Source organism: Kryptolebias marmoratus, linkage group LG2 (assembly GCF_001649575.2).
Source record: "Kryptolebias marmoratus isolate JLee-2015 linkage group LG2, ASM164957v2, whole genome shotgun sequence".
NCBI classification, from domain to species: Eukaryota; Metazoa; Chordata; class Actinopteri; order Cyprinodontiformes; family Rivulidae; genus Kryptolebias; species Kryptolebias marmoratus.
In genome coordinates, this window is record NC_051431.1 from 17,179,197 (window position 1) to 17,192,372 (window position 13,176).

General features: G+C 46.4%; 1 protein-coding gene across 4 annotated transcripts in view; it reads right to left on the reverse strand.

Moving 5' to 3' along the window:
- The window catches only part of hip1 (huntingtin interacting protein 1), a 45,031-nt gene that overhangs the window by 13,873 nt on the left and 17,982 nt on the right, over positions 1–13,176 (reverse strand). For 3 of the 4 annotated variants that reach the window (XM_017423987.3, XM_017423985.3, XM_037979699.1), the window contains exons 2-14: positions 10,213–10,276; positions 9,655–9,797; positions 9,511–9,567; positions 6,473–6,553; positions 4,646–4,722; positions 3,988–4,049; positions 2,828–2,968; positions 2,551–2,608; positions 2,274–2,349; positions 1,834–1,977; positions 785–882; positions 474–546; positions 186–369 (exon numbers count right to left, since the gene is read on the reverse strand). In XM_017423987.3, coding sequence (XP_017279476.1) covers positions 186–369; positions 474–546; positions 785–882; positions 1,834–1,977; positions 2,274–2,349; positions 2,551–2,608; positions 2,828–2,968; positions 3,988–4,049; positions 4,646–4,722; positions 6,473–6,553; positions 9,511–9,567; positions 9,655–9,797; positions 10,213–10,276 — 1,258 coding nt within the window. Of the gene's footprint in view, positions 1–185; positions 370–473; positions 547–784; positions 883–1,833; positions 1,978–2,273; positions 2,350–2,550; positions 2,609–2,827; positions 2,969–3,791; positions 3,882–3,987; positions 4,050–4,645; positions 4,723–6,472; positions 6,554–9,510; positions 9,568–9,654; positions 9,798–10,212; positions 10,277–13,176 lie in introns of those variants that run through there. The other variant, XM_037979700.1, reaches the window with a different exon arrangement.

The window sequence follows — 13,176 nt, forward strand, 5'->3', positions numbered from 1 at the left end:
GACCATGTTCTGTTCAGCCCACAGACCCATCCTGACCTCTTCAAGGAAGAATAATAGGTCCCCTTTAGGTGTCCTTGCTCCAACAAGATTACAACTAGTTATAACTTTAACGTACAGTGTGTATTAAAACCCACAACCCTGTGTGTGTGTGTGTGTGTTCTGCAGACGTGGATCTCATGTCTTACTTTCGATCTCCGTCAGGCTGCGCTGCTCCTTCTCCGTGTCCTCCCGCACCCTCCGCAGGTCGTCCAGCTCCGCCCGCAGGAACTCGCTCTCTCCGGCGGCCTGCAGCCTCAGGTGGCTCTGCTCCGCAAGCTCCGCCTCCAGCTCGTTGACGCGCCCCCTCAGCGCCTGGCACAACCGGCCGCTCTGGCGGCGCACAAGGAGAGAAGACGATGAAGAAAGAGGGTTCCGTAAAGACAGCGTGGTGCTAACGCCGCTCCTCCTCCTCCTCCTCCTCCTCCTCCCGTTACCTCCAGCCTGAAGGACTCCAGCTCCTCCTTGAGGGCCTGGATCTCCCTCGTCAGCTGCTCGATCAGACGGTCTCTGGCGGGCACAGATGTAAACAATCAAACGGACGCACAAAGCGGAAACTCCGTGGTTTTAAAAGCCACCGAACAGGAAGTCCAATTATTGTCCTCGTTCTTTAACGATGAGCGAAGGACCGACAGTCCTTGGAGTTCTGCACCGTCGGAGCGTCCATCTTGTTTCTTTCTGTTCTGGGTGCATTTTAAAAGAAAAATAACATTTATTCTTTAAAAAAAAATAAAGTAAAATAACTTACTTGTCATCTTTGCGCATGCCGTTCTGACTGTTGAAGTTGAACGGATCGATGGCGGCTGATGTGCCGAACAGGTCGTCGAACTTTGTCTCCGAGGGCGCCTGAAGGGTGGAAACCCACAGAGATAATTATGGAAGCGGACTAAATGCTTAACCTGCTGCTTCACTTCTGGATTTTTTTTGTTTTTTTTGTGGGTGTTTCTAAATAAACTTTAAGCAATAACTTATACATTTCAACCTGGGGAAAGGCTCTGAACAATAACAATCTTACCTGTCGCAGGTAGCTCCATGAACGACCTCAGTTTGGAGAAATAAGACTAATTCTGACTGGATTGATGAGCTAATGACTAGTCTGAGCGGGGCCAGGACCAAAGTGGATTCCTGTCGTTTTATCTTAAACGTTTCCCAGATATTCACGCGAACACAGTTTTGTTAATCTTTTCATTCCTGGTAATTTAGTATTTTATGGCTCTTGTGGCAGAAATATCGGGATATTCTTGCTGAAAATGCTACAGCTAGCTGCTACTGCTGCTCTTGCTACAGAACGTACTGTAATTAACTGAGTAACTTGAACCTGGGGGTGATGTGAAGGTTTATAAACATGAACAGACAGCAGATCTTGGCCCAGCTCAGACTAGCCGTTAGCTCTTCAATCAGGTCAAAACAACCCCCACCCCCCCACCCCCCAACCAAGGTTGTTCAAAGAGCCATCTACGACAGGTAAGATATTTATTATTCCTAACCTTTCTACAGGGCCTCATTTAAATGAATCTGAATTATCGCTTCAACAAGAAAACTTTTGGCTTCAGTCACCTAAAAATGAAACCAAATGCTGCCGTTTAATGACTTTCATCAAACTTTCCCAACTTTTCACTGCACATCGTTTTATCCCCCACCACCACCACCACAAGATCATAGCATGTGAAAGTTTACATTTCCAGGAGGATCACTCAAGAATCCAGAAAGCATCGGAGGAACTGATTAGAGGCGAGTGATTCCTCGTCTCCTTCCTCCTAACAGTCTGACAGACCGCCGCCCGCCCGGGAGTTTTACCGGCAGCGTGGGGACGTCCGTGTCCACCAGGTCGTCCGTCTCCACCACGTGCTCCGACTCCGGGGAGGACGACTCGGCGGGGATGACGACCACGGGGCTGACGTGCTCCGACAGGGCGGACGCACGCAGGAAGTTCGGAGGGTTCTGCAAGAAGCGGGAAGCACCGGTTTTGATCACAGAAACTACTTCAGAAATCTGCCGGGCCGTCATGTGACACCTCCCTCCAAATCAAACAGGCCGAGGTTAACAAATGTTAAAATGTGACATCAATTAGCTAAAAGGCATAATAACCAGAAACCAGAGGGAGGAAAAGTGGTTTATTTTTATCAAGTACTGCAAACAGCTGCTTCTACTAATGACAAGTTGGGCAACATGGAACAAATCAGCTGTTTCAGAGTGTTTCAGGTTTAAATGTGGAAAGTGTAGAGAGCGATTTTCACCTCAGGCAACTGTGGGATCTGAATCAGCCTCTTGAAATACTGCAGGTTACTCGAGCGATAGAAAAGACTCTTGAGCCTGAAACCCAGAGGAGATGTAATCAGATTACAAACAGCAAACAGAAGCGCTGAGGGAGACAGAGATGATGCTGAAACTGAATCGACGTGGACCGGAGAGTCCGGTCTGCTGGCTCAGACTCGGAGAGCACAGGGCAGCTGTGTTCTGTCGGTTTCTGTGTGTGTGTGTGTGTGTGTGTGCGGCTGCAGGAGAACGCCGTACTTCTTAAACTGCTCGTGGAAGCGATCTCTGTGGCCCTGCAGGGTGTCGGCTGGAAGGCCTGGAAACACAAAGGCGGAGCGGAGCTCAGCAACTTCTGTCGGGTACAGGTGGACAAATAGCTGCACAGAACCCAAAGCTGCTGTTTGACACAGAGCTGCGGGCTTTAACTTTAGCTGAGGGTCTTTGGGAAGACGGCGAAAAACAAACAACAGCATTCACAGACGTCACATCGTCGCCGCAGGACTCCAGAAAGAAGGCTGATGGCGTGTGAACTCACAGGAGTGCAGCTTAAACAGCAGCTTGACGGTGTAATCGTACAGGTGGCTGCAGTCCAGGATGACTTGAATCAGGGGAGCCAAACGACACTGACCCGCCGCCGTCACCGACACTGAGCGGGACATGTCGAGGGAGCTGAAGACTGAAGACATCAACACAGACAAACAGGAAAATAATCAGTGAGCACCGCTTCTGAGAACACGTCGAATTCAGCGGCCTCCATCCGTTTCAATTTATGCAGGTTTCCTTCGCTTCATCTGCTGCAAACTACTAAAGTGACTGAAGTGTTTGAAAACACACACACACACACACACACACACACACACACACACACACACACACAGAGCTCTGTACTAAAAAAGTGAAAGAAAGAAAAACAGGAAGAGTTTTAGACGGAGCAGAAACCTGAACACTGACAGGATTGTCTGACTCAGTCTCTGCCTCCATCATTACGCCCCCCCTTTCATCCCTGAAGTCAGGCAGCGCGGGCGTGGTTTCCTGCATGCTGCACACACACACACACACACACACACACACACACACACACATCCCTTCATCCCTACATGACGTGATGCTTTTAAAATACACCGGAGCCGAGGAATAAGAAGGCAACAGCTTTCAGATTTGGGAGCAGATGCAATAATGTATCATATTTTTTTCAGATTTATTGGCATAATTGATCATGTGAGACACTGAAGCTTTAAAAACATCTGATTATACGAGTTTAGGTGGGGGTCTGGTCGTCCGAAATACAAATGCAGAGATCTGATTCTGGCAGGTAAACAAATTTCTCCAGAAGAGGAGGAGGACGTGAATTAGGTTAGGGCGTGATGAATAGAGAGCAGAATGTAATTTCCTCCTCATCCTTCATGATTAGAAGCATAAAGCTTTCCCCCATTACGTCTCCCGCTCGCATCCCAGCGGCCTATTTTTAACCCCCGGCCCACACTTGGAGAAACATTAACCTGGAATGACTCGGCATGGAGGACGGAGCGACGGTGTTTGGTGTGAGTCACGGCGTCTGCTCCTGCGCGCCTATCAGTCAGGCCGTGACTTCCTGTGTCTGTCGGAGTGAGAGTTCATTAATCTGACTGTGTGTGTGTGTGTGTGTGTGTGTGAGGTCAGATAAGCTCAGAGGCAGAGCGGACCAGAATAACTCACCACCCAGGAAGAGGTTGAGCTCACACTCCAGATAGTCGAACATCTCTACTGTCAGCTGGAAGCTGCAGAGGAAGAGAGCGAGATTTCAGAGGATTTTTGGTCTTTAAATACACAGAGTTAGGTCTAAAATGCAAATGTATTCATTCATTAGGAATGAGGAAGGGAAAGAGGAATAAAAACGAGAGTATTCAGGCAGGTTAATGACTTCCAGGGAGGAGAGAAGATCGTTTCTTGGACTGAATATTTAGGATTTTGCTCAGGATCTGTCAGAGTTCGTTGCCCTCTCTTGTCAAAAAAAAAAAAAATGGCGCAGAAACGACTCGTTAGAAGCGGGCCCGACTTAAGCTGCCGAACAGAACCCCTCTGGGTTCAATCTGAAACCCTACAGAGTCAACGCTCTCCTAAAAGAACCCCAGTGCGGATTAAAGACAAGGGCTCCAAACTGGGACCGGGTCAGAAAACACACGATTTCGTGTCAACATTTACAGGTTGAAGCAAGCGTGTGTCACTTCATGGCAGCGAGTCATAATCCAATCCATTTGTGAACGCTGGGTTATAAGTGAAGTCTTGTTTCACACTTGCGCCCACATATCAGCTAAATTCATTAATATGACAGCTCTGTTTAAAAGCTAAAACCACAGTGGCGGCAAACACTCACAAGTTGTTCACGTCGTTCTCTCCCGCCTCTTCCAGCTGCCTGTTGGACATCTGCAGGTTTCCGGGGAAACGAGGATTCTGAAACAGAAGATAACAGAGTCGGGAAGAAAAACTGGAACCACAGAGTTCTCCACGAACTGGTTTGTTTGTAATCGTTCCGTTAGCAAACTGCGTCTGCTTGTCGCTGCGGCGAGCTTCACGTACCAAATGCACACGTAAACACAGCGATGGAGACAATCAGCTCTCTGCTTTTCAGTGTGTGCTGCTGGGTGAAGCCCACCTGCTGGAGACGGGCACCAGCTCCCCGTGACCCTCAACAGGATCAAGGGTTTAAAATAATTCAAACAATTTTGGGAAATAATAAGGTAGGTTTGAATCTGATGGCAGCGACAGATCTGAAAACAGTTGGGACAGGAACAGGTTTCCCTCTGAGAGTCATCCTCTTCTTCTACTGACAGTCTGTAAACATTTGGACCTGAGGAGAGCAGCAGCTGGAGGTTCTGGAGGAGAAAGTTGTCCCGTTCTGGTCTGATGGAGGAGTCGAGCTGCTCAGCAGTCCTGGGTCTTCTTTACCAAACATGCTGTTCCATGATGCTCAGCTCAGCAGCTGCTGTCATGATGCAGTCTGAGGCTTAACATCGTCTCGCTGAAACAGGCTGGAGACACTAATGCACCCCCATACCATCAGAGAGGCAGGCTTTTGAACAGTCCCTCTCTTTAGTATGGCTGATGTGGCGTTTGTGGTTTCCAAATAATCTGTCTGAACAACTAACAGTTCTCCACTTCGCCTCAGTTTATTTGAAACGATCTTCGGTCCGGAGGAGACAGCTGTGTGTCTGGGTGGTGCTCTTCTTCTTTGTCTGATGGAGCTTTAGGCAGCAGTGGTGGACGACACAGCGAGCTGTGTGGAAGTGTTCCTGAGTTCAGAGCAGAATCAGAGCTGGTTTTAATGAAGCGCTGCCTGAGGGCCTGAAGATCAGATCATCTAATAACGACTCTCAGCCTTTTGTCCTTTGAGCTCAGAGATTTCTACAGATTCATGAAATCTGTCGATATTCTGAACTGCTGCTGATGGGATACTCAAAGTCTTCCCAACTTTCTACCGAGGAACGTTAATCTAAAAGGCTGTTATTTTTAAATGCAGTTTTTTGCAGACTGGTGAACCTCTGCTCAACTTAACTTCTGGAGAAATTCAGCCTCTCTGAATCTTTTTATACTCAGTCGTCCTATTGACCTGTTCCCAATTAACATAATTAGCTGTAAAAGCTGCTCCAGCTGCTTTTTTTTTATTTGTACTACTTACTTTTACAGCCTGTTGTTGCCTCTGTTCCAACGCTGATTTTTGTTGCTGCCCTCAAATTCAAAATCACCTCATTTTTTTCTTAAAAATGGTACATTTTCCAAGTTTAAGCCATTTATTTGTTTGCTATGTTCCCTTGTGAATGAAATATGGGTTTCTGAAAGTTGAATTTTTAATTACATTTTACACAACATCCCAACAAGGACGGTGCACAAGCATCCAACATATTTAGCCAAACGTAGAAACAACAAGTGGATTAAAAGGTTTATACGCCAAAGGCTCACATTAGAGGCTCCGCTCTTAAGTTGCATCTTGGCAACTTGCGCCCTGGACCGCCCTTACCTGTGGCTAAGTATTAACTGCAGCAGAGCAACGCCGAACCACACATTTTCGGCGCGAGCACCAGCACCAGCGCCGCCTCGTAAAAGTCCTACCATTAAGGCGATTTTTCTCAAAGAGACGCGCAGGCGCTGACAGGAGAGTCTGAGACAGAGCTAATGAGCGGCGAGGCAGGCCGGGCCTACTCACTTTAATGTGAAACTCCATTTTGGTGATGAGCAGTTTGAGGTAGATGCTGCACAGCTTCCCATAGCCTTCGCTCAGGTGACCCTGGGAGGAGGGAGAGGAGAGAGATGAAAGATGCACAGAAGAGAGGAGAGACACGATCAAAGGCTTCCTGCAAGGAGGACCGAAGTGTTGGGGAACAAAGAGGAAACATGTCAGTGTTTGAAGAAAAGGGGCAATGCAGACAATGTGGTGGGATGTGCAGAAAGCTACTGACACCTTAAAGGTTTGAAAAACGACACCACAGCAATCCACGTACTTCTATTTTAACAAACCAAGATAAAAAAAACAGCTGAATCTGAGGCGCGGTTCACTTCGTGAATGTGAAAACACCGAACATCCTGAAGTGCTTGGCTGATTCCTTCCAGCTTCCTGTTTCTAGAGGCCTGCGCGGTTATCTGGCGGTGACACAACAGGAAACACAGGCCACAGCTTGAGATCGACACGCTGTGACCAAACTTCCTGCATTCCTCCCGCCCTGGTGACATCAGCAAGAAACGAACGGCCTGCACGAGTCCGAACGCCACAGCTCCAAACTCTGCACTCTTACATTGACGCGAACGTCAAACCAACAAGACTCGGAGCGCAGCGCTCCAATAAGGTTGAGCTTTTCCTGCTTTTGGCTCGCTCAAACTCAGCTGGGGAGGAGAGCCTTTCCCACGAAGAGGCGAGCTCGGTAACGTGTGTAACGTTAACGTGTCAGCCACAGCGCGAGGGAGCTCTGTCCCCCGACCGTCTGTCACAGGCCGACGACAAACAGTGACTCTGTCGAGATGAAACGACGAGGAGAGTCGCCTGTGGTTTGCTTTCTGACTGCAGGCGTCGACAAAAGGTCGAACCCGAGGCGACTTTCTGAATCTCTCAGACCTCGATGGCACCACGCGGTAGAAGTCGCTCTTCGCTACCAGACATGAACAGCCTCGGCGCGGAATAAAAACGTTTTTTTTATTTTCCACTCCAACCCGCTTCAGAGGTGGTCTGTGTTTGAGCCTCACTGTAGGACCTCCATCTGAACTGACGTGACAGAGTTAATACCTGGACATCTTGGGGCCATCTTGGAAAATATTCTGAAGATGAAACTTTGTTCCATTTTGGGTTTTTTTTTTCTGGACTAAAAGTTTAAAAGAACTGTTTATCTGAATCTTTTCTCAATAATAATAAAAAAAGGTCTGTTTTTGACAGGATCTCAGTAATCTGAGAATCTTTAAAGGACATATGGGTGAGTTTCTCTTCAGTTTATTCTTGGTTCTGATTGTTTTAGTGCTGACTGGACCCTCTGTGGTCACCGTAAGCAATAAAGCGCCGTGTCGATCTCAAATATTTCAGTGTCCCTTCTGTGTGACCGATGCCAACAGGCTGCAGCGAATTACTCCCATGAAGAGGTTCTGGTCTGAAATTTTTTCTCACATTAGCAAACGTTACTGGGGAGGGGGGATATCGCTCCTAATACCTTAGCTGCCTCGTTCGGAGTTCTTCACCTGCTAAAAAAGGAGCTAACAGGATTCACAACTAGCTGGCCAGGAGGCTAATGCTGCTAAATTGGAAGTTTGCAGCTCCACCTACATATACAAGCTGGATTAGAGAGGTCCTTTGTTTTCTAAAACTGAAAAAAATAAATAAATAAATCTAATCAAATCCGGCTGCCTTTGGGCAGTAAGGCCGAATCATTTGAAACGGCCTGGAATCTATTTCTGTCTTAAGTTAACCAAACAGGAAGTCAGTAATTTATTAACAACTGCACTCATTGGTTTCCTTTGTCTTTTGTTTACCTTTCACCAGTCTGACAGGGGCAGAAAAGTGTTTATATAATGTTAGCTTCTGGGGTTCAAAAGGAAAATAAAAAAAACATTTGTCACAATCACTAAATGCAAAAAACACCACCACAAAAAGAAAACAAGTGCTGTGTCAATCACAGAACAACAGTCTGAGCAGCGTTTTGTTGCTTTGTGTTCACCTCATTCAACACGGTGCCGATGTTCAAAGTAAAACTGGCTGTCAGCGCACTGTGGATTTTTATCTTTGAGCTCTGAAGCCACTAATCACTGTATCCTTCCTTGTTTCTGTTAGGTTACTGAGCTTATTAGGAGATAACACCACAAAAAAAAAAAAAAAAGTGTGACCGAAATAACTCTGAACCAATAATGTCAAAGTTACAACATGGTTCAGAAACACCAGCAGAGCTGCTGTCGCACTGATCTGAGCTCACTGAGAGACGAGGCTGCACGTTCATCTGCAGCTTACTGAAATCAGATCGCAAAAAAGCTCAGAATTGTCAGGTATGAACGCGCCCAGGACGGGGGAAGGTCTGAACAGGACCTTGGCTGATCTGAAGCGCTTCAAAAATCTAGTTTAGGGGACAGATTTGTTGCCATGACAACCCCCCTCCCTCGTTAGTAATAGTCTGTGTAAAAGTGAACAGATTGCTGTACAGCCTCTCCTCAGTCCTTGGTAAACTGAGGCTGTCGTGTGAACGTCGGTGTAGGCGTGGTCTCCCCAAAGCGTTGTGCGAACTGAAAGGTATTACAGACTCTTTCTCGGTCTTTTGGTGTGCTTTCTAAAAGCGGGTGACCTGTGAACCCCAGCTGAGAAGAAAAGCTCCACGGCTGAAAGCTGCAGTCTGGATTGCCTTTGCTCAGTAACCTTTAAAAACTGTTTAACAAAAAGGACTTTTACTGCTTCTCTGTGCTGCGGGACACGCAGTGTTTTTTTTTGTTGTTGCTGCCACCCACTCAAATAGTTCCTGTGCTCAGTTTGTCACCTCAGGCAGTGCTGACCCAGTACTCGGTGCGTGCCATTTTCCAGCTCCCTTCGTTATTTAAAGTTTAATCCTTTTAGACTTTTCTCTCAAAATATATTTGGACAGAGAAGTATTTCATCCCCCACTCTCTTTTTAAATCAGTAATAAACAACAGAGTCGTGAGATTAAAAAAACATTATGACTTCAGGTTAAATTCCTTTGAGTTGTGACAACAAGCCGAGTTATGGATGACGTCCTCTCTTACCCACATCCTGCTCATATCGGCCAGATCAGCCTTGTTCCTCATGGAGTCCTTTATCACCTGCAGGGACACAGCAGCAGAAACGAGAGGCTGTTTTTAAAAAGACACGAACAGCGGACTGTGTCCTCTGGCGGCGTCCGCACTTACGTTGGGGTGTCCGTCTCGCAGCAGCTTGTGGAAGACGTGGCAGAACTTCCAGCAGAGCACCGCGTTGCTGGACAGGGGGAGCCGGTTGACGGCAGCCCAGAACGTGTGGGCCCCCTTCTCATGATGGGTCCCCAAGATGCAGGGTGGCAGCAGCAGTCAAGGAAAGTGCGTGGCTCTCTTTTTTGGTTTTGTTCCTCTTTCTTTTCAATGGTGGTGATACGCCTTTGTGAACTATTCCCTTTATAAGCGCTCAAATACTGAGGAAACGGCTTTAATGTTTATCATTTACCAATCAGACTAGCCTTTAGCTTGTCAATCTGGTCAAACTAGGGTCGTTCGAAGAGCTATCTACGACAAAGATTGTAGGTCTTTCCTTCTCTAAAGATATAAACTATCCCAACCCATAAGCTTAACTCAGCTCGCCTCTCTGCAGAGTTTAAAAGAACCGTTTTGCACTCAGAAAGTGTTTAATAAAACAGGACGGGGGTCCGGCAGAGCTGGTGGTGTTGCACTCATGTAACCCCCGGACTGAAAAACAAACAGACAATCTGAGGATATTCCTGGCATGCTTCTCTTTGACAGCGACCTCCTGTGTGTTGATGGCCTTGTTGATGCTGACAGCCTGCAAAGAAGAGAGCAGGAACACGAATCAGCCCACAGCTCCTTACTCGAGCATTTCATTATGAACCCAACATCCTTCCACCTCTTTATAAAACCTCCTCCCCCCTTATTTTCCAACACTGAGTGGAATAGGAAGCAGCAAGTTGTTTTTTTGTTTTTTTTCCTCTTTTAAAGAGAAGACTGATTGACCCATTTTCGGCAGCGTTGGTATTCACGGCAGCAGCTGAGAGGCCCGAGCTCCGCAGCCCAAGAAGCTTCACGAAATCAGCGAGATGATCGGTGAAGTGACGCGACGGAGCATCGCGAGCATCGTGTGCGACTTGTCTTTCGTTCGGCTGCGGCTGAGTTACAGGGTCTGACAATGTTAAACAAACAGAAGCACGGACACCTCGGTCCCGTTTCCTCAGCTCTAGGAAACACAGATCACTTGGTGAGAAAAAAAAGACTCCTTTAAACGACACCGAACCATGTGTGGAGATCTGAGGCGTGAAACCTGTTCAGACCTCTGATAAATACTACAGATATCTATATTCATATCATGTAGGATCATATATTCAACACTCCTATAATGAGCTAAATTCTCTTTTCTTTTCAGATTAAATGAATCAATGCAACGCCCCAGGATTTCTTGAAACCTGTGTCACCTTTGGAAACATCTCGTCCCGATGAGGTGAAGAGGGGTTCTGTAGAAAGGTCATAAATATCCTACCTGATGTAGATAACTCTCTGAATCCCCTCAGTTTGGAAAAGGCTGTTTAATTCTGACCAGACTGATGAGCTAACAGCTAGTCAGAGCGGGAGGGACAGACCAGAGAGGAGATTTAAGTAGACCTGAAACTACTCCAAAAATAAATAAATAAATAAATAGGTAAATAAAGTTTCCTCGCGGTTCATGAGAACTTCATTTTATAAACATTGGAAGTTTGCATTTCACTGTAAATTACATGTAGAGGTCTTCGGTTATTTACGAGTGCAAATAGCAGCAGCAGCAGCTAGCTGTAGCACTTCTGCAGAAATCTGCTCTGCTCTTAGCGCCCGCTCGGACTAGCCGGCAGCTCGTCAGCCCAGTCAGAATTAATTTCCCATTTCTCCAAAATGAGCTCGCTCAGAGAGCTATCTGACTTTTTCCACAGATCATTCACTTCAGGAAGTCTGATCCATCTATTTAAGAGAAAGGCATCTAAAAGTAGTGAGATTTTAAAAAACAAGACTGCATAAGAGGAAATACATGTGAATTATAGAAGCCATTTATATTTATCATTTGGGAAGTAGAAATATCTTGTTGAATGTAACTTTTTGAGGGAATAAAAGCACAATCAGAGGAGTTATGAAAACAGCGAAAGCTTTGGTTTTCACTCAAACATTAACTGACCACCAACAGGAAGGTATAAGTCAGGCTCTAAGCTGTGAACAGGATTAAACTAAGAGGGTTTTTTCCTTCTTATGACACATTTCTTTATGTTCTCTAATGCAGACGACCAAACAGTAAAACCTGTAAGAAACAAAAACTAAACTAAACATTCAAACAAGTCAAAGTTTTCAACCGTGTGCCCGCACAGTTTCACAACAAGGTATGAATAAGAAGCATGTGGTGGACATTTTACAGTGCGGGCAACACAAATCAAAGCAGGAAGGCTTTAATCTCAGCCCCTGAGGGAAACAAACTCATGCGATGGTGTTCGATATCTAAAGACGAACGTATCCTGTCGCCGCAGCCGCCACCGCAGCCGTCGCCTTGGTGTCATGAGCTGATAAGTGAGCCGGGTCAGGTCAGGAGAAGACTGGGTTCTGTTTCGTAATCTCCCTTCCCACAGAGCCTGCTCCTCCTCTTCCAGTACGTGAGCCGTTAGGGACAGGAAGTTCACCGAGAGGAGTCACAGGAGGAGGAGGAGGAGGAGGAAGAGTTTGGAAGCACTGATTGCTCACAATAAAAGCTCACAAGGACTTCCTGCCCCGTTCTGAGTTGTGAAAGAGTCTGGGAGCTCAGCTCAGGAAACCCTACACCTACACCGAAGACGCACCCATCAGGTTGTTTTCCTTTTAGGTTAATTCTGATTTCTGGAAATACCTGACCTGCTGATACCAATTTTGGCCAAAACTCAAAGTCTTTCTAAGAATTAAAGGACTAAACCTGCCTAAACTGGGATCATCTCATGCAGAGAAGAGATGGACTCAGAGCCGTTTTGGACAAACCTTATAAACAAAGTCTGGAGGACGACCCTCAGCTGCTACCGCGCCAGATTTGAGCTCAACATCTGCCAAATTAACGGAGTTGCAGCCATTTTTGTGGCGGCCGAATTAGGCCGACTCCAAAGTTTCATTAAAGTGGTTCAGGAGATATTTCGCTAACAGACAGACAGGGATGATGCTCTGCTACTACCACACCACATTTTAGCTCAACATCTGTCACTTCTCTTCGAGTCATAGCCATTTTTATTGTTTTTTTTTTTAAGTGAGCAGGCTGTGGCGTCCATCTTGGATTGTAGATGCTAATCCAGTAATTATTTTTTTAAGATGCTTATTATAACTTACCCACTGGTTCGCCAAATATTTTGCTAACATGACAGACAAATGAACGCAGTCACTACAAGACCTGTCCAGAGATTCAGGAGACATTCGGACTCGTCAGCCTCGATCCGACAACGAGCACAGCAACTTTCATGTAATCATCCCTGAAAAACAGCGACTTCATCTCATGCGCCTGATCGTTCAGGATCACAAGATCATCACTTAGATTTTTGTTGTTTTTTTGGTCAATTCAGCTCACTTTTCTTCTCAAACACACACACACCAACGGACGATTGAGCAAACGCCAGTGCAACTGGTTCCCACATAAGGATGACCCAGTTAGCCCACAGTGAGACTTTGTGCTTGGTGTTTGGGTTGAATGGGGGGGGGGGG